A 22567-nucleotide genomic window follows, 5' to 3' on the forward strand; every position below is an offset into this window, starting at 1 on the left:
AGAGCTAGCCACCTGGCCAAACTCTGCAATCGGGGGAGAAGGACCTTGGTTAGTGAGGTGACCAAGAACTCGATGGTCACTCTGACAGAGCTCCTCTGTGGAGATGGGAGAACCTTCCAGAAGGACAACCATCTTAATAGCACTCCGCTAAATTAGGCCTTTATGGTAGAGTGGCCAGACGAAAGCCACTCCTCAGTAAAAGGCACATGACAGCCCGGTTAGAGTTCATCAAAAGGCACCTAAATGACTCAGACCATAAGAAAGAAGATTCTCTGGTCCGATGAAACCAAGACTGAACTCTTTGGCCTGAATGCCAAGCGTTGTGTCTGTAGGAAACCTGGCACCATCTCTACGTGAAGAATGGTGGTGGCAGCATCATGCTGTGGGGATGTTTTTCAGCAGCAGGGACTGGGATACTTGTCAGGATCTAATAAATTATGAACGGCGCAATGCACAGAGATCCTTGATGAAAACCTGCTCCAGAGCATTCAGGACCTAAGACTGGGGCGAAGGTTCACTTTCCAACAGGACAACAACCCTAAGCACACGGCCAACACAATTCAGGAGTAGCTTAGGGACAAGTCTCTGAATGTCGTTGAGTGGCCCAGCCAGAGCCCGGACATGAACCCGATCGAACATCTCTGGAGAGACCTGAAAATAACTGTGCAGCGACACTCCACATCCAACTTGACAGAGCTTGAGAAGATTTACAGAGAAGACACTTGACTGTAAACACTGCCAAAGGTGTTTCAACAAAGTACTGACTAAAGGGTCTGAATAATTAAAGTAGCAATCAAAAGTTTGAACACACCTAGTCATTCAGGGTTTTTCTTTATTTTTTACTATTTTCTAAAATTTAGAATAAAATACATCAAAACTATGAAATAACACATATGGAATCATGTAGTAAACAAAAAGTGTTAAACAAACCAAAATAAGATTCTTCAAAGTAGCCATCATATGCCATGATGACAGCTCTGCACACTCGTAATTCTCTCCACCAGCTTCACCTGGAATGATTATCCAAAAGTCCTGAAGGAGATCACACATATGCTGCTTTTCCTTCACTCAGCGGTCCATCTCATCCCATACCATCTGAATTGGGTTGAGGTCGGTGATTGTGGAGGCCAGGTCATCTAATGCAGCAATCCATCACTCTCCGTCTTGGTCAAATAGCCCTTATACAGCCTGGAGGTGTTTTGGGTCATTGTCCTGTTGAAAAACAAATGATAGTCCCATTAATCGCAAACCTGACGGGATGGGGTATCGCTACAGAATGCTGTCGTAGCCATGCTGGTTAAGTAAGCCTTGCATTCTAAATATATGACCAACAGTGTCACCAGCAAAGCACGGCACCACATCACACCTCTTCCCCCATGCTTCACATTGGAAACCACACATGTGGAGATCATCCGTCCACTTACTCTGCGTCTCACAAAGACACGGCGGTTGGAACCAAAAACGTCAAATTTGGACTCATCAGACCGAAGGACAGATTTCCACTGGTCTAATGTCCATTGCTTGTGTTTCTTGGCCCAAGCAAGTCTCTTATTATTGGTGTCCTTTAGTAGTGCTTTCTTGCATGAAGGCCTGATTCACACAGTCTCCTCTGAACAGTTGATGTTGTGATGTGACTGTTACTTGGACTCTGTGAAGCATTTACTTGGGCTGCAATTTCTGAGGCTGGTAACTCTAATGAACTTATCCTCTGCAGCAGACGTAACTCTGGGTCTTCCTTTCCTGTGGCGATCCTCATAAGAGCCAGTTTCATCATAGCGGTTGATGGTTTTTGCGACTACACTTGAAGAAACTTTCAAAGTTCTTGAAAATGTCCGTATTGACTGTCCTTCATGTCTTAAAGTAATAATGAGATGTTCTTTCCATAACTTGGTATTTTACCAAACAGGGATATCTTCTGTATACCACCCCTAACTTGTCACAACACAACTGATCAGCTCAAATGCATTGGCTCAAAGGAAAGACATTCCACAAATGAATGTTTAACAAGGAACACCTGTTAAGTGAAATGCATTCCAGGTGACTACCTCATGAAGCTGGTTGAGAGAATGGCATGAGTGTGCAAAGCTGTCATCAAGGCAAAGGGTGGCTACTTTGAAGAATCTCAAATATATCTTGATTTGTTTAACACTTTGTTGGTTACTACATGATTCCATGTGTTATTTCATAGTTTTGATTTCTTCATTATTATTCTACATTGTAGAATTTTTTTTTTTTTATTTATTTTTTTTTTAAAACCTTGAATGAGTAGGTGTCCAAACTTTTGACTGGTACCGTATGCAAGTGTAATATTTCAGTTTTAGATTGTTAATACATTTGCTAACATTTGTAAAAGCCTGTTTTTGCTTTGTCATTATGGGGAATTGTGTGTAGATTGATGAGGGGGAAAAAATATTTAATCAAATTTTGAATAATGCAGTAACCTAACAAAATTTGGAAAAAGTCAAGGGGTCTTCATACTTTCCGAATGCACTGTCGTCTGTTCAAGATAGGTTCTTGTGTGCATTCAAGGATGGTTCTTGTGTGCATTCAAGGATGGTTCTTACAGGAGAGTGTGTTTAGTACAGTAGCACGTGTGTGCCTATACTAAGGAACACCCTTGAGGGCCAATCAAGATGATTTCACACCTCTCGCATCTGTTGCCTGTGTTCCTTAGGTTAACCGTTGGTTACCCAGTTACCCCACCCCACCCGGTAACATAGGACTGCTGCTGGCAGGGCATGGCATCTTCTGATATGGAGACCTGTAGCATGGTGCCAGCGGGCATAGATGCATGGGAAACTTGGCATGCACCTGTTCCAACGTCAGTACTTGCACTCTACTTACAATGAAGCAACATATTGGGCATGCATACTAAGTAGTACATAACTTGATGCCAGAATAGAAGACAAAAGTAGCTTTAGTTCCTGGACTGGAGTCATGGACCTCAGTCCGCCTTCAAGAAGGTTCACAACGTGACAAACTGCATTCTGGGAACGACCTGTAGTGTTCATTTAAGAACGACTTGTAGTATTGATTTTAATGACGACCTGTAGCATTGACTTTAAGGACGACCTGTAGCGTTCATTTAAGAATGTTGATTTAAGAACGACCTATAATGTTGGTTCACAATGTGACGAACTGCATTATCTGGGAACGGCCTGTAGCGTTAATTTAAGAACGACTTGTAGTATTAATTTAAGAATGACCTGTAGCGTTCATTTAAGAATGATCTGTAACATTAATTTAAGAACGACCTGTAGCATTGATTTTAATGACGACCTGTAGCATTGACTTTAAGGACGACCTGTAGCGTTCATTTAAGAATGTTGACTTAACAACCTGTAGTGTTGATTTTAGAGGGACCTGTGGTGTTGATTTAAGAATGACCTGTGGTGTTGATTTAAGAACGACCTGTGGCGTTGATTTTAAAGACGACCTGTAGCATTTATTTAAGAATGACCTGTAGGGGACGCTAAAGAGCGTGCTATGGAGTAGACGTGCTTTGCTAGAGCTCCGCTAAATTTTACAACAAATTCATATTCATCTCAACCTATAACTTCAAATATTGTTTGGCAATATGACAAAGGGAAAAGGCACCAAAAAAGGGGGTGCTAAACAAGATAATTTGAATGAGATAACATCACCGACCCATGAGGAGTTACCTGAAGATGCTAGCTCCCAAGAGTTCCCCACAGAACCTAATCAAAATAACCTACTGGCTGCTATAAACTCACTAAGCAAGAAGGTGGATACAAGGCTGGCTGATATCTCAAAGAGTATTGAGACTTTGACTGAAACTGTGAAGGCAATTAAGGGCAGGGTACATGAGGTTGAGCAGACAACAGTTGATGACGAGGCCAGGCTAGAGGACATAGAGAAACTGTGCACAACGTTCAAAAATGACAAAACCCTGAAAGCACAATTGGAAATGCGCGAGTCGCATTCAAGACGCCAGAACTTCCGAATATGTGGGATCCAGGAGGACACTGAGAAAAGGAAACCCATTGAATTGTAGAGCGACCTGTAGTGTTGACTTAAGAACGACCTGTAGTGTTGATTTAAGAACGACCTGTAGCGTTGAATTAAGAACGACCTGTAGTGTTGATTAATGAACGACCTGTAGTGTTGATTTAAGAACGACCTGTAGCATTGATTTAAGAATGACCTGTAGCGTTGATTTTCAGTCAAACATTGACAGTCAAACATTGCCTGTCAGCTGCAACCAGCAGGTCAGGGCAAGGGGGTGTGTGTGTGTGTACAGTTGATGTGGTGCACTGTCTATTGTCTTGTGCCCCAAAGAACCAATCATGGGAAATGTTCTGCTACCAAATCAGAAAAACAACAACTGTGAACGGTGATACAGCTCTGGCTCACACACCATACATCACTACGACAGCTCTGGCTCACACACCATACATCACCACGACAGCTCTGGCTCACACACCATACATCACCACGACAGCTCTGGCTCACACACCATACATCACCATGACAGCTCTGGCTCACACACCATACATCACCACGACAGCTCTGGCTCACACACCATACATCACCACGACAGCTCTGGCTCACACACCATACATCACCATGACAGCTCTGGCTCACACACCATACATCACTACGACAGCTCTGGCTCACACACCATACATCACCACGACAGCTCTGGCTCACACACCATACATCACCACGACAGCTCTGGCTCACACACCATACATCCACGACAGCTCTGGCTCACACACCATACATCACCACGACAGCTCTGGCTCACACACCATACATCACCACGACAGCTCTGGCTCATACACCATACATCACCATGACAGCTCTGGCTCACACACCATACATCACCACGACAGCTCTGGCTCACACACCATACATCACCACGACAGCTCTGGCTTACACACCATACATCACCACGACGGCTCTGGCTCACACACCATACAATACTACAACAGCTCTGGCTCACACACCATACATTACCACGACAGCTCGGGCTCACACACCATACATTACTACAACAGCTCTGGCTCACACACCATACATTACTATAACAGCTCTGGCTCACACACCATACATTACTACAACAGCTCTGGCTCACACACCATACATTACTACAACAGCTCTGGCTCACACATCATACATTACTACAACAGCTCTGGCTCACACATCATACATTACAACAGCTGTGGCTCACACACCATACATTACTACAACAGCTCTGGCTCACACATCATACATTACTACAACAGCTCTGGCTCACACACCATACATTACTACAACAGCTCTGGCTCACACACCATACATCACCATGACAGCTCTGGCTCACACACCATACATCACTACGACAGCTCTGGCTCACACACCATACATCACCACGACAGCTCTGGCTCACACACCATACATCACCATGACAGCTCTGGCTCACACACCATACATCACTACGACAGCTCTGGCTCACACACCATACATCACCACGACAGCTCTGGCTCACACACCATACATCACCACGACAGCTCTGGCTCACACACCATACATCACCACGACAGCTCTGGCTCACACACCATACATCACCACGACAGCTCTGGCTCACACACCATACATCACCACGACAGCTCTGGCTCATACACCATACATCACCATGACAGCTCTGGCTCACACACCATACATCACCACGACAGCTCTGGCTCACACACCATACATCACCACGACAGCTCTGGCTTACACACCATACATCACCACGACGGCTCTGGCTCACACACCATACATCACCACGATAGCTCTGGCTCACACACCATACATCACCACGATAGCTCTGGCTCACACACCATACAATACTACAACAGCTCTGGCTCACACACCATACATTACCACGACAGCTCGGGCTCACACACCATACATTACTACAACAGCTCTGGCTCACACACCATACATTACTATAACAGCTCTGGCTCACACACCATACATTACTACAACAGCTCTGGCTCACACACCATACATTACTACAACAGCTCTGGCTCACACATCATACATTACTACAACAGCTCTGGCTCACACATCATACATTACAACAGCTGTGGCTCACACACCATACATTACTACAACAGCTCTGGCTCACACATCATACATTACTACAACAGCTCTGGCTCACACACCATACATTACTACAACAGCTCTGGCTCACACACCATACATTACTACAACAGCTCTGAAATGGATGAAGACAGACAGACAATCACACATCCACTCAATTATTTCCATTACCATGGTCATTGAGGCATAGGACAGGTGTTGCACAGCAACCATTCAACAAAAAAACCAACCGGCCACCCTAAATAACAGAATATACACATCAGATAAGATATACTGTGTAACCCAAATGAAATGAAATATTCCACCTTGCAACTTGGCATTGCTGTTAACAAACACAGCTAACAAAGCAGTGGGTAAACTGATATAGCACCGTGTGATGTCAGTGCACACAGTCCAATCCAACTGATATAGCATTGTGTGATGCCAGTGCACACAGTCCAACTGATATAGCATTGTGTGATGTCATTGCACACAGTCCAACTGATATAGAATTGTGTGATGTCAGTGCACACAGTCCAACTGATATAGCATTGTGTGATGTCAGTGCACACAGTCCAACTGATATAGCATTGTGTGATGTCAGTGCACACAGTCCAACTGATATAGCATTGTGTGATGTCAGTGCACACAGTCCAACTGATATAGCATTGTGTGATGTCAGTGCACACAGTCCAACTGATATAGCATTGTATGATGTCAGTGCACACAGTCCAACTGACATAGCATTGTGTGATGTCAGTGCACACAGTCCAAATGATATAGCATCGTGTGATGTCAGTGCACACAGTCCAACTGATATAGCATTGTGTGATGTCAGTGCACACAGTCCAACTGATATAGCACTGTGTGATGCCAGTGCACACAGTCCAACTGATATGCACTTGAACCACTGAAAGCTGTCAATATGAGAGTTGAGATCAGGCAAGGCTAAGGCCAGACCAGTCTAGACAAAATGGAACTTCTATCTCCTTTCCTATCACATTTCCTATATCTCCTATCCTATCACCCATCTTCTTCCCTATATCTCCTATCCTATCACCCATCTTCTATCTTCTATCTCCTTTTCTTATATCTCCTATCACCCATCTTCCATCTTCTTTCCTATATCTCCTATACTATCACCCATCTTCTGTCTCCTTTCCTATATCTCCTATCTTATCACCCATCTTCTAAATCCTATCTCACTTGCAGACCACAGGAGCAACAGGACAAGACTATACAAGGCAAGACAAGAACTTGCAGTCCAGTCCAGTATGGTTTGAGGGGTAAGAGAGAGGATGGCAGAGTCCGATTTTCCATGGGACCTCCTTCCAGGCTGTGGCCTTGGAAAGTTTACTTCTATTCTCTTGACTCCAGTACTGACTAATTCATGGGTCAAAATTTGTGAGCTGAGGACACAAAACCTGAGACTGATGGATCGACACACTGTGTCCGACCGCTGACTGCAGAGGTCGTGGAAACCAAAAGCAATTTCATGATCGATGATTCTGGTAAACATGGCAACTGCATCCCAAATGGCATCTATTTCCCTATGCAGTGCACTACTTTTGACCATATCATCATTAGTCATTTAGGTCAACATTGGATCATTCAGAGATCCTCACTGAACTTCTGGAGAGAGTTTGCTGCACTGAAAGTAAAGGGGCTGAATAATTTTGCAGGCCCAATTTTTCAGTTTTTGATTTGTTAAAAAAGTTTGAAATATCCAATAAATGTCGTTCCACTTCATGATTGTGTCCCACTTGTTGTTGATTCTTCACAAAAAAATACAGTTTTATATCTTTATGTTTGAAGCCTGAAATGTGGCAAAAGGTCGCAAAGTTCAAGGGGGCCGAATACTTTCGCAAGGCACTGTATGTGTCTCTAATATGGCCATTCATTTGGCAGGAGGTTAGGAAGTGCAGCTCAGTTTCCACCTCATTTTGCGGGCAGTGTGCACATAGCCTGTCTTCTCTTGAGAGCCAGGTCTGCCTAAGGCAGCCTCTCTCAATAGCAAGGCTATTGCTCACTGAGCCTGTACATAGTCAAAGCTTTCCTTAATTGTGTGTCAGTCACAGGTCAGGTTTTCTGCCACTGTGTACTCTCTGTTTAGGGCCAAATAGCATTCCAGTTTTCTCTGTTATTTTTTTATTTTCTTTCCAATGTGTCAAGTCATTATCTTTTTGTTTTCTCATGATTTGGTTGGATCTAATTGTGTTGCTGCCCTTGGGCTTTGTGGGGTCTGTTGTGTTTGTGAACAGACCCCCAGGACCCGCTGACTAAGGGGACTCTTCTCTAGTCTCACTATCTCTCTCTCTTCTCTCTCCGCTCTCTCTTTTGAAAAAGCCACCTGTTTCTGAAAGGGGGTGTTGGGCAGGTAAACACATGAGATGATGAGATGCATCGTGGGAGTTCCACTCCACAGAGAGAGGCGTTATGGACCGGTTTTAACACACAAACAGAGCCCACAGGGAAAAGAAGAGCTCCCCATGTACAGGCTGTAGCTTACTTTGAGTGATGTACCGCTCGCTCCCTGTGACACTTAGAATCCCATACACAGACAGACTCCAAGCCTCCAAAACAAAAACGAAATGGTGATGGTCCCTTCGCTTCGTCTACACTGCATGTAAAGAGCATCTTTACTGAACTAATTCATGGTTAAAGTAGCCAATAGTCCGACCCTGCTTCCTCTCTACTCTCTTTCTCTCCTCTAACACCGAGCAGATAGATCCTCCCTCTTATGGCAGTTAAAAACAACAACAATGGCCCTGGTGGTCTCCATGGTGACAGACAGGACCTCCCTATAAACATTGTCCCGTGTGCTCCCTGTGTGTGTGGGTGACAGCCCTTCCCTGCCAGACTGCCTGTAAACTGTCCCTACAGCTACTGGAGAGACATCCTGCACGGCACACTATCTGACACATCTCTCAGAGTTCTGCCACTCACACCACCACACCAAACCACACCACCAGACCACCAAACCACACCAGATAGCCTGGCACTGTGAAAATGATTTATACCTCACTCTTCTGGCACTCCATACAATTCCATAATTTGTATTTAGCAAATTAGCATGGGAAGCGTATACTATAACAATGTCTTTAAATGTAGTGTCTTTGTCAATTGTTTGTCAAGTTATTCCTATTTTAAGAAAATGCTTAGGAAGACATTGTATACAGTATTTCTGTAAAAGTAGTGGCTTAGTGGGTTGATATCGACTGGGAACAGTTGATTAGTGCATTGATAACGGCTGGGAACAGTTGATTAGTAGTTTGAATACGGCTGGGAACAGTTGATTAGTGGTTTGAATACGGCTGGGAACAGTTGATTAGTGGTTTGGATATGACTGGGAACAGTTGATTAGTGGGTTGATAACGGCTGGGAACAGTTGATTAGTGGGTTGATAACGACCGGGAACATTTGTTTAGTGGGTTGATAACGGCCGGGAACAGTTGATTAGTGGGTCGATAACGGCCGGGAACAGTTGATTAGTGGGTTGATAACGGCCGGGAACAGTTGATTAGTGGGTTGATAACAGCTGGGAACAGTTGATTCGTGGGTTGATAATAGCTGGGAACATCAGACCAGAGAATCTTGTTTCTGATGGTCTGAAAGCCTTTCGGCATACTCAAAGCGGGCTCTCATGTGCCATCTCAACCAGCTTCATGAGGTAGTCACCTGAAATGCAATTTCAATTAACAGGTGTGCTTTGTTAAAAGTTAATTTGTGAAATTTCTTTCCTTCTTAATGCATTTGAGCCAATCAGCTGTGTTGTGACAAGGTAGGGGTGGTATACAGAAGACAGTCCTATTTGGTGAAAGACCAAGTCCATATTATGACAAGAACAACTCAAATAAGCAAAGAGAAATGACATTCCATCATTACTTTAAAACATGAAGGTCAGTCAATCTGGAAAATGTCAAGAACTTTGAAAGTTTCTTCAAGTGCCTTACGCACTACCCTCTGTAGTGCTATGTGATTCTACAGATTGGTGTCTTTTTAAATGGCCCAATGTATACATAAAGGAGAGAAGTCTCATCAGTTTTCTCAGACCAGCTAAGATTAGTCACTCCACTTAATTCTCATCCCATAAAATAATTGGCAACTTTGAATTGGATCAAATGAAGAAAGCGTCGAACACTCTTGTAATCCTATTGTTTCTCACTGTGAGAACTGTGCAGAAAGAAGGGAGCATTCTAGAATGGTAGCCTCTCTTCTCTTTACTGATCAGTGTGCACCTTGTCAGGTTGTGTGTTTTTTTTAGCTTCTACTATAAAGATATTGAGACCTTGGATTGCAAATATGGTTGAATATCCTCCGTGAGGTGTCTCACTATGGAGTCTGATGGTTGACTGGGTGGTGCTGCTTCCCTCTGCAGTTTTCTGTGGGAATAAGCTTGTATACACAACATATACTGAGTGCACAAAACATTTAGGACACCTGCTCTTTCCATAACATAGACTGTTTCTGTACAGCACTTTGTGACATCGGCTGATGTAAAAAGGGCTTTATAAATACATTTGATGATGATGATGATGATGTGGTCCGAGGTCGAGCAGTTGCCATATCAGACAGTGATGCAACCAGTCACGATGCTCTCGATGGTGCAGCTGTAGAACCTTTTGAGGATCTGAGGACCCATGCCAAATCTTTTCAGTCTCCTGAGGGGGAATTAGGTTTTGACGTGCCCTCTTCACGACTGTCTTGGTGTGCTTGGACCATGTTAGTTTGTTGGTGATGTGGACACCAAGGAACTTGAAGCTTTCAACCTACTCCACTACAGCCCCGTTGATGAGAATGGGGGAGTGCTCAGTCCTTCTTTTCCTGTAGTCCACAATCATCTTCTTTGTCTTGATCAAGTTGAGGGAGAGGTTGCTGTCCTGGCACCTCACGGCCAGGTCTCTGACCTCATCCCTATAGGCTGTCTCATCGTTGTCAGTGATCAGGCTGTTGTGTCATCGGCAAACTTAATGATGGTGTTGGAGTCGTGCCTGTCAGTGCAGCCATGGGTGAACAGGGAGTACAAGAGGGGACTGAGCACGCACCCCTGAGGGGCCCCCATGTTGAGGATCAGCGTGGCGGATGTGTTATTAACTACCCTTACCACTTGGGGGCGGCCCGTCAGGAAGTCCAGGATCCAGTTGCAGAGGGAGGTGTTAAGTCCCAGGATCCTTAGCTTAGCGATGAGCTCTGAGGGCACTATGGTGTTGAACGCTGAGCTGTAGTCAATGAATAGCATTCTCACATAGGTGTTCCTTTTGTCCAGGTGTGAAAGGGCAGTATGGAGTGCAATAGAGATTGCATAATCTGTGTATATGTTAGGGTGGTATGCAAATTGGAGTGGGTCTAGGGTTTCTGGGATAATGGTGTTGATGTGAGCCATGACCAGCCTTTCAAAGCACTTCATGGCTACAGACGTGAGTGCTACGGGTTGGGCACTGTAAACTCAGTGAAACCAGTGAGACTGAGCTCATTTATATGTGGCTTCCTGTTCTGTCTCCACAGGTGATTTCTGAGGGTTGCTTTTATATAGTCTAAATATGCACTGAAGGGTCAACAGTAACACCCGTCTGTCTCCCCATTTACTCACCACCACCATGTGGGCTGAAAACACACCATTCAGTGGATATCACTTATTTGGGTTATGACTCCCCCACTGTGGGGGAGTCATAACCCAAATAAGATGTATGATACATGTATGTAGGCTCCATGAGCCATTTTCAGCTGGATATGAATGAACAAATTATTTGTGGTGTCAAAGTGACTATACATTTAAAAAAAAAAGGGCAATCCAAGTTGCTACCCTAATGAGTAGTGACAAAAACAGTAAGAACTAAGGTAAATTTACTTAACATTTAAACTGCCAATATCTTAAAATGACATGTAAAATTAACAAAGCAGATATGGTCCTGCGTATTACCTCTAGGGGGAAATACAGTTCCATCTACCACAGTCATGGCTATCAGACGGCCTTCAACTATCTTCTGTCCCCCACCCACTCAGCAACGATGGAAGGTGGTGCCATTTTTATGGTGTCCCTGGAGCAATTGGGGTTAGGGCACAACAACAGATTTTTCTACTTTCCACCTTGTCGGCTCCAGTGTTCTAACCAGAGACCTTTAGGTTACTGGTCCAATGCTCTAAAACCTGGGCTACCTGCTGCCCAATCTGGATAACCTCCCATCCAAAACAATTCGCCAAGGTGCCAACTGTAAACACACATGAACTATAATTCTCAAATAGCACCAGCCCAAATGTCATTTGAAGTACAGTTCTCAATGGTGTGGTTCATAACACTCTGATTCTGAGCCACCCATGACTTTCCCTTGTCTTTGAAGGACAGGAGGAACCGGATTCACCTCCAGAAATGGCTCTGCTCGCTATCCTCGTAACAGGTGGACTAGGTAGAGTAGGGCTGTGGCTGGGAAGCTCCAGAGAGTAAGGTGGCAGGCAGCAGGCTTAGCTTCCCTCTAAAGCCCCTCAGTGAGCTCATCCACAGAGAGAGTGAGAGAAAGCAGAGGGGTGGTGGGAGCAGGCCAGCCACCAGCACCAACCTAATCGGTCTCAGCATGACCTATCTGGAGGGAGCAGAGGGCGTCATATGGTGCCTGTTGCACAGACACAATCAGGAGGAGGGTGCTTTGTACTTAGTCCGTCAGCGATTCAGTGTATTTATGTGTGTGTTAGGGGGTGGAAAGGTGATTTGAGGTGTGAGTGTACTACTCTACGCAGAACCACTCACAAAATGTTTCCATTCTTTCACCTTACCTTTGTTTTTGTAGAGCATAACATCAACCATGTATGTCAAGTTGATATTGTTTTATTCTACCAATGAGAAAATAGTCACCAACAATGTTGACAGAGCTGTTGTAAAGGGAAAGGAACATTGCCACAACCTTACTCTCCAACTAAGGTGCATGGATTAGGAGGCAAACTGTTGTACACTCTTCTAGGCAGTGTCAGCAACAATACACCATCCCACTGGGCACATGCTTAGCCTACTCCTGGTGATGACATCATGAATTCCCTCACTCACAGTTAAGGCAGATTATCTCCACCAAGACTAACAACAAATGAGTGATGACAGACTTATTATGAGAACCATAGAGATCATATCACTCACTTATGCCATTTAAAGGATCTCTATGATGTGAGCCATATCAAATCTTTCACCAGAATAAGCCATGTTATCCTAGCCTGTGCCTGAATGCTGGTCTGTTTCTGGTCTCTAGCCAAGTCCTTGTGGAGTTGTCATGCCAAGCCAAACATGAGAACAGCTGCCTAGTCCCTACAGTAAATCACCCGTTAAGACTTGGACAAGCTTAGAGCTCCTCATCCAAATCAGTCACAATACCCGTCATCATCATTTTCACCCTCCTCCTCATCACCATCAAGTGGTCTCAATGAGGGACACACCTGGAAGCTTCTAATTGGCTCCAGATAAATATGCTCCCCAAGGACCCAATAGGAGCACTGCATTTTCCCTGTGCTGCATATCACAGATTAACTTCCTGGGTCATGCTTTTCAATTAGGAAAATTCATGAACTGAATGGAAATAGAACGAAAGCCAACTCCCAACTCCATAGAGACTGAATACCTCAGGTCAGGTGTGTGATCTGGCCAGAAGACTTGTTAAAGGCTATCTGAGATGTTCTCCATATTGACAACAACACAATAAACTCACAATAATATTCTCTATGTTCATAATAGTGTCAGAATGATAAATTGTGGGTCTCAAATTGTGGCTACATCAATGACAGGAGCATTCAATTACAGCACAAAGCTGTTTCACACACATCAAGTCCTCCATTGCTACAGTACAGAACTGTCTTGGCTGCCTCCTTTCTTCAGAAGGATTCCAATTTCCTTCCGCTATCAGAGAAGTCACTCTCTAAGCTATAACAACCCACTGAGCCACCCAGTGGATGGAAGCACAACACTTAGAGCCATCCGCATGTGTCTCACACACACAGACACACACACGTCTCACACACACGTCTCACACACAGACACACACATCTCACACGTCTCACACACAGACACACACATCTCACACACACACACGTCTCACACACAGACACACACATCTCACACACACACACGTCTCACACACAGACACACACATCTCACACACACACACACCTCACACACAGACACGTCTCACACACACATATCTCACACACGTCTCACACACATCTCACACACAGACACGTCTCACACACAGACACACACGTCGCACACACACACATCTCAAACACAGACACGTCTCACACACACGTATCTCACACACACACACGTCTCACACAGACACACACGTCTCACACACACACACACACACACACACACACACACACACACACACACGTCTCACATACGTCTCACACACACACACATCTCAAACACAGACACGTCTCACACACACGTATCTCACACACGTCTCACACACACACGTCTCACACAGACACACGTCTCACACACAGACACACACGTCTCACACACACACACACACTTCTCACATACAGACACACACCCTAGGGCGGCAGGGTAGCCTAGTGGTTAGAGCGTTGGATTAGTAACTGGAAGGTTGCAAGTTCAAATCCCCGAGCTGACAAGGTACAAATCTGTTGTTCTACCCCTGAACAGGCAGTTAACCCACTGTTCCTAGGCCGTCATTGAAAATAAGAATTTGTTCTTAACTGACTTGCGTAGTTAAATAAAGGTAAAAAAAAAATATATATTTATTTTTTTAAACACAGTTATCCACAGCACTTGGTTTAGACCAGCCATACTGTGATAACTGAAAAGTGCATGCACCTGCAGATACATTATAAATGTGTGAGTGGATGTGAAAGAGAGGCCTGAAATGGAAACAGACGCGAGCATGCACATCACGCTGCTTGCTTAGCGAGTACCACTTTCTCCTGACTCAGTACCTCTGCCTCACAAACACACGTGACCGTCTTCATCATGCGTCTTAACCGATCGTGCCACCTCTAAAGCTAACTAATGAGGCGACGTAAGCGGGACACTTCAGGCTAAGGAGTACGTTACAAACATCCTCATGTGCCACACACACACACACACACACACACACACACACACACACACACACACACACACACACCTCTCACCTGGTCATCCAATCGGTGGGCCACTATAGTGGCTGCCTCTTCCTGCTCAGAATCACTGAGGGGTCTTATCCTAAGAGCCACCTGGGAGCGAGAGACAGGTAGAACACCACAGGGTTAGAGCTTTCACAGAGAGGAACAGGGTTAGAGCTTTCACATAGAGAGGAACAGGGTTAGAGCTTTCACATAGAGAGGAACAGGGTTAGAACTTTTAGAGAGAGAGGGACAGGGTTAGAACTTTCATATAGAGAGGAACAGGATTAGAGCTTTCACATAGAGAGGAACAGGGTTAGAACTTTTAGAGAGAGAGGGACAGGGTTAGAACTTTTAGAGAGAGAGGGACAGGGTTAGAACTTTTAGAGAGAGAGGGACAGGGTTAGAGCTTTTAGAGAGAGAGGGACGGGGTTAGAGCTTTCACAGAGAGGAACAGGATTAGAGCTTTCACATAGAGAGGAACAGGGTTAGAACTTTTAGAGAGAGGGACAGGGTTAGAACTTTTAGAGAGAGAGGGACAGGGTTAGAACTTTTAGAGAGAGAGGGACAGGGTTAGAACCTTTAGAGACAGAGGGACAGGGTTAGAACTTTTAGAGAGAGAGGGACAGGGTTAGAGCTTTTAGAGAGAGAGGGACAGGGTTAGAGCTTTCAGAGAGAGAGGGACAGGGTTAGAGCTTTCAGAGAGAGAGGGACAGGGTTAGAGCTTTCAGAGAGAAAGGGACAGGGTTAGAGCTTTTAGAGAGAGAGGGACAGGGTTAGAGCTTTCAGAGAGAAAGGGACAGGGTTAGACCTTAGGGAGACAGAGATGGACAGGGTTAGAACCTTCAGAGCAAATGGGCTGGGTCCTGGTCAAAAGTTGTGCACTTCATAGTTAATAGGGTGCCATTTGGGACGCACAACATTAACAGCATCAAAGAGATTGCTTATTCACACCACAGCAATGGCCTTGATGTCATTCACTAGTCCACAAGAGCAAAGGATAAAGTCAATTATCATTGTCATTTAAAATAAACTAATAATTCAGTTTAATCGTTTCAAAATGCTTTATAAAAGTACACCTTAGTCATGTGTTACAGTTACGCTGTATTTTTAACACAGTAACTTTAACTCTGTAAAGTCACTGTGACATGTGCCTCTCTCCATCTCTTGTCCAAGCTCTCTCTCTGTCAAAACACTTTTCACGGCAGTGAGCTCAATTATGGCCTGCACTGCAGGGAGGTGTTTCTGCAGAAGAAGAAAACCTGCTCTCTAGATTCAGTATAATTACTATCATAGCATGGAGGGACATTATGACACTCAGATGAGACAGATCAAGTTACAGACTGATACCCCATCCACACATGATCAACTACAGTGGGGCAAAAAAAGTATTTAGTCAGCCACCAATTGTGCAAGTTCTCCCACTTAAAAATATGAGAGAGGCCTGTAATTTTCATCATAGGTACACTTCAACTATGACAGACAAAATGAGAAGAAAAAAATCCAGAAAATCACATTGTAGGATTTTTAATGAATTTATTTGCAAATTATGGTGGGTGCTGCTATGGTGACCAGTGAGTTGAGATAAGGCGGGGCTTTACCTATCAAATACTTGTGGATGACCTGACGCCAGTGGGTTTGGCGACGAGTATGAAGCGAGGGCCAGCCAACAAGAGCATACAGGTCGCAGTGGTGGGTAGTATATGGGGCTTTGGTGACAAAATGGATGGCATTGTGATAGACTGCATCCAATTGTTGAGTAGAGTGTTGAAGGCTATTTAGTAAATGACATCGCCGAAGTCGAGGATCAGTAGGATGGTCAGTTTTACGAGGGTATGTTTGGCAGCATGAGTGAAGGATGCTTTGTTGCAAAATAGGAAGTTGATTCTAGATTTAAATTTAGGATTGGAGATGCTTAATGTGAGTATGGAAGGAGAGTTTACAGTCTAACCAGACACCTAGGTATTGTAGGTGTCCACATATTCTAAGTCAGAACCGTCCAGAGTAGTGATGCTGGATGGGCGGGCAGGTGCGGGGAGCGATCGGTTGATGAGCATGCATTTAGTTTTACTTGCATTTAAGAGCAGTTGGAGGCCACGGAAGGAGAGTTGTATGGCATTGAAGCTCGTCTGGAGGTTAGTTAACACAGTGTCCAATGGGCCAGAAGTATACAGAATAGTGTTGTCTGCGTAGAGGTGGATCAGAGAATCACCAGCAACAAGAGCAACATCATTGATGTATACAGAGAAGAGAGTCGGCCCGAGAATTGAACCCTGTGGCACCCCCATAGAGACTGCCAGAGGTTCGGACAACAGGCCCTCCGATTTGACAGACAACTCTATAAGAGAAGTAGTTGGTGAACCAGGCGAGGCAGTCATTTGAGAAACCAAGGCTGTTGAGTCTGCCAATAAGAATTTGGTGATTGACAGAGTCGAAAGCCTTGGCCAGGTCGATGAATACGTCTGCGCGGTAATGTCTCTTATCGATGGCAGTTATGATATCGTTTAGGACCTTGAGCGTGGCTGAGGTACACCCATGACCAGCTCTGAAACCAGATTGCATAGCGGAGAAGGTACGGTGGGAATCGAATGGTCGGTAATCTGTTTGTTAGCTTGGCTTTCGAAGACCTTAAAAAGGCAGGGTAGGATAGATATAGGTCTGTAGCAGTTTGGGTCTAGAGTGTCACCGTCTAGAGTGTCACCGGGGATGACCGCGGCAGCTTTCCAATCTTTGGGAATCTCAGAAGATAGGAAAAATAGGTTGAACAGGCTGGTATTGCAACAATTCCGGCAGAAAACTTTAGAAAGAGAGGGTCCAGATTGTCTAGCCCGGCTGATTTGTAGGGGTCCAGATTTTGCAGCTCTTTCAGAACATCAGCTATCTGGATTTGGGTGAAGAAGAAATAGGGGAGGCTAGGGCGAGTTGCTGTGGGGAGTGCAGGGCTGTTGACCAGGGTAGGGGTAGCCAAGTAGAAAGCATGGCCAGCCGTAGAAAAATGCTTATTGAAATTCTCAATTATAGTGGATTTATCGGTGGTGACAGTGTTTCCTTGCCTCAGAGCAGTGGGTAGCTGGGAGGAGGTGCTTTTATTCTCCATGGACTTTACAGTGTCCCAGAACTTTTTGAGTTTGTGCTACAGGATGCAAATTTCTGTTTGAAAAAGCTAGCCTTAGCTTTCCTAACTGCCTGTGTATATTGGTTCCTAACTTCCCTGAAAAGCTGCATATCATGGGGGCTATTCGATGCTTAATGCAGTATGCCACAGGGTGTTTTTGTGCTAGTCAAGAGCAGTCAGGTCTGGAGTGAACTTAGGGCTATATCTGTTCCTGGTTCAATTTTTTTTGAATGGTGCATGCTTATTTAAGATCGTGAGAAAGGCACTTTTAAAGAATAACCAGGCATCCTATACTGATGGGATGAGGTCAATATCCTTCCAGGATACCCAGGCCAGGTCTATTAGAAAGGCATGCTTGCTGAAGTGTTTTAAGGGGTGTTTGACAGTGATGGCGGGGTGGTCGTTTGACCGCAGGTCCATTATAAATCAAATCAAATCAAATTGTATTTGTCACATACACATGGTTAGCAGATGTTAATGCGAGTGTAGCGAAATGCTTGTGCTTCTAGTTCCGACAATGCAGTAATAACGAACAAGTAATCTAACTAACAATTCCAAAAAAACTACTGTCTTATACACAGTGCAAGGGGATAAAGAATATGTACATAAGGATATATATCAATGAGTGATGGTACAGAGCAGCATAGGCAAGATACAGTAGATGATATCGAGAACAGTATATACATATGAGATGAGTATGTAAACCAAGTGGCGTAGTTAAAGTGGCTAGTGATACATGTATTACATAAGGATGCAGTCGATGATATAGAGTACAGTATCTACGTATGCATATGAGATGAATAATGTAGGGTAAGTAACATTATATAAGGTAGCATTGTTTAAAGTGGCTAGTGATATATTTACATCATTTCCCATCAATTCCCATGATTAAAGTGGCTGGAGTAGAGTCAGTGTCATTGACAGTGTGTTGGCAGTAGCCACTCAATGTTAGTGGTGGCTGTTTAACAGTCTGATGGCCTTGAGATAGAAGCTGTTTTTCAGTCTCTCGGTCCCAGCTTTGATGCACCTGTACTGACCTCGCCTTCTGGATGACAGCGGGGTGAACAGGCAGTGGCTCGGGTGGTTGATGTCCTTGATGATCTTTATGGCCTTCCTGTAGCATCGGGTGGTGTAGGTGTCCTGGAGGGCAGGTAGTTTGCCCCGGTGATGCGTTGTGCAGACCTCACTACCCTCTGGAGAGCCTTACGGTTGAGGGCGGTGCAGTTGCCATACCAGGCGGTGATACAGCCCGCCAGGATGCTCTCGATTGTGCATCTGTAGAAGTTTGTGAGTGCTTTTGGTGACAAGCCGAATTTCTTCAGCCTCCTGAGGTTGAAGAGGCGCTGCTGCGCCTTCCTCACGATGCTGTCTGTGTGAGTGGACCAATTCAGTTTGTCTGTGATGTGTATGCCGAGGAACTTAAAACTTGCTACCCTCTCCACTACTGTTCCATCGATGTGGATGGGGGGGGTGTTCCCTCTGCTGTTTCCTGAAGTCCACAATCATCTCCTTAGTTTTGTTGACGTTGAGTGTGAGGTTATTTTCCTGACACCACACTCCGAGGGCCCTCACCTCCTCCCTGTAGGCCGTCTCGTCGTTATTGGTAATCAAGCCTACCACTGTTGTGTTGTCCGCAAACTTGATGATTGAGTTGGAGGCGTGCATGGCCACGCAGTCGTGGGTGAACAGGGAGTACAGGAGAGGGCTCAGAACGCACCCTTGTGGGGCCCCAGTGTTGAGGATCAGCGGGGAGGAGATGTTGTTGCCTACCCTCACCTCCTGGGGGCGGCCCATCAGGAAGTCCAGTACCCAGTTGCACAGGGCGGGGTTGAGACCCAGGGTCTCGAGCTTGATGACGAGCTTGGAGGGTACTATGGTGTTGAATGCCGAGCTGTAGTCGATGAACAGCATTCTCACATAGGTATTCCTCTTGTCCAGATGGGTTAGGGCAGTGTGCAGTGTGGTTGAGATTGCATCGTCTGTGGACCTATTTGGGCGGTAAGCAAATTGGAGTGGGTCAAGGGTGTCAGGTAGGGTGGAGGTGATATGGTCCTTGACTAGTCTCTCAAAGCACTTCATGATGACGGATAAAGGTAATGAGGCAGTGATCATTGAGATCTTGGTTGAAGAGAGCAGAGGTGTATTTGGAGGGCAGGTTGGTTAGGATGATATCTATGAGGGTGCCCGTGTTTACGGATTTGGGGTTGTACCTGGTAGGTTTATTTATCATTTGTGTGAGATTGAGGGCATCAAGCTTACAGGATGGCCGGGGTGTTAAAGGGTTAATGAATCCAGTTGTTTACGTCGTCTGTTTTGGGAAAGTACCTGCATAAATGCGCACCCATAATTGCGCACATAATCGCTACATCACATTTGACATTGTCTGTAAGCTTGAGATTAGAGGTCGAACGATTAATCGGAATGGCCGATTAATTAGGGCCGATTTCAAGTTTTCATAACAATCGGAAATTGGTATTTTTGGGTACCGATTTCAGATTATTATTATTTTTAATACCTTTTATTTAACTAGGCAAGTCAGTTAAGAACAAATCCTTATTTTCAATGATTGCCTAGGAACTGTGGGTTAACTGCCTTGTTCAGGGGCAGAACGACAGATTTTCACCTTGTCAGCTCAGGGGTTCCAATCTTGCAACCGCACAGTTAACTATAGTCCAACGCTCTAACCATTGCACTCCACGAGTAGCCTGCCTGTTACGCGAATGCAGTAGAAACCAAGGTAAATTGCTAGCTAGCATTAAACGTATCTTATAAAAAATAATCAATCATAATCACTAGTTATAACTACTAATCCAGTTTAGCAGGCAATATTAACCAGGTGAATTTGTGTCATTTCTCTTGCGTTCATTGCACGCAGAGTCAAGGTATATGCAACAGTTTGGGCTGCCTGGCTCATTGAGAACTAATTTGCCAGAAGTTTACGTAATTATGACATACATTGAAGGTTGTGCAATGTAACAAGAATATTTAGACTTAGGGATGCCACCCGTTAGATAAAACACCGAACGGTCCTGTATTTCACTGAAATAATAAACGTTTTGTTTTCGAAATGATAGTTTCCGGATTCGACCATATTAATGACCAAAGGCTCGTATTTCTGTGTGTTATTATGTTATAATTAAGTCTGATTTGATAGAACAGTCTGACTGAGCAGCAGCAGGCCTGTAATCATTCATTCAAACAGCAATTTTGTGCGTTTTGCCAGCAGCTCTTCACAAGCACAGCGCTGTTTATGACTTCAAGCCTATCAGCCTAATGGCTGGTGTCACCAATATGAAATGGCTAGCTAGTTAGCTGGGTGTGCGCTAATACCGTTTCAATCGTCACTCGCTTTTAGATTTGGAGTAGTTATTCCCCTTGCGCTGCAAGGGCCGCGGCTTTTGTGGAGCGATGGGTGACGATGCTTCGAGTGTGGCTGTTGTCGATGTGTTCCTGGTTCGAGCCCAGGTAGGGGCGAAGAGGGGGACGGAAGCTATACTGTTACACTGGCAATACTATAGTACCTATAAGAACATCCAATAGTCAAAGGTATATGAAATACAAATGGTATAGAGAGAAATAGTCCTATAAATACTATATTAACTACAACCTAAAACCTCTTACCTTGGAATATTGAAGTCTCATGTTAAAAGGAACCACCAACTTTCATATGTTCTCATGTTCTGAGCAAGGAACTTAAACGTTCACATTTTTACATGACACATATTTTACATGGCACATATTACTTTCTTCTCCAACACTTTGTTTTTGCATTATTTAAATCAAATTGAACATGTTTCATTATTTATTTGAGGCTAAATTCATTTTATTTATGTTTTATATTAAGTTAAAATAAGTGTTAATTCAGCATTGTTGTAATTGTCATTATTACAAATAAAAAAATTGTCCGGTTAATCGGTATCGGCTTTTTTGGACCTCCAATAATCGGTATCAGCTTTGAAAAATCATAATCGGTCGACCTCTACTTGAGATCATTTGCACACGAAAAATCATACAATGATGGAAAGACCTGTGTGTTGTCCTTGTTAATGAAGACAGAAAGGAGCTCCAACTTCTTAATCATAGCCTCAAATTTGTCCCGCATATTGAATATAGTTGCAGAGAGTCCCTGTAATCCTAGATTCAGGTCATTCAGGAGAGAAAAAACATCACCCAGACGGTCAGACAAGTGAAAATTATGGTCAGTAAAGAAAACTTTAAACTTGTCTCTCAATGCAAAAAAATAATAACGTGTCAATACTTTGTCCCTTGATAACCAGCGCA

The 22567-nt window shown here is 44.3% G+C and overlaps 1 protein-coding gene across 2 annotated transcripts in view; it reads right to left on the reverse strand.

The window, feature by feature from the left end:
• Positions 1 to 22567, reverse strand: part of LOC112261344 (kinesin-like protein KIF19) — a 79234-nt gene that overhangs the window by 54970 nt on the left and 1697 nt on the right. For both annotated transcript variants that reach the window (XM_042307403.1, XM_042307404.1), the window contains exon 2: positions 15202 to 15282. In XM_042307403.1, coding sequence (XP_042163337.1) covers positions 15202 to 15282 — 81 coding nt within the window. The remainder of the gene's footprint in view (positions 1 to 15201; positions 15283 to 22567) is intronic.

Source organism: Oncorhynchus tshawytscha, linkage group LG27 (assembly GCF_018296145.1).
Source record: "Oncorhynchus tshawytscha isolate Ot180627B linkage group LG27, Otsh_v2.0, whole genome shotgun sequence".
NCBI lineage: Eukaryota > Metazoa > Chordata > Actinopteri > Salmoniformes > Salmonidae > Oncorhynchus > Oncorhynchus tshawytscha.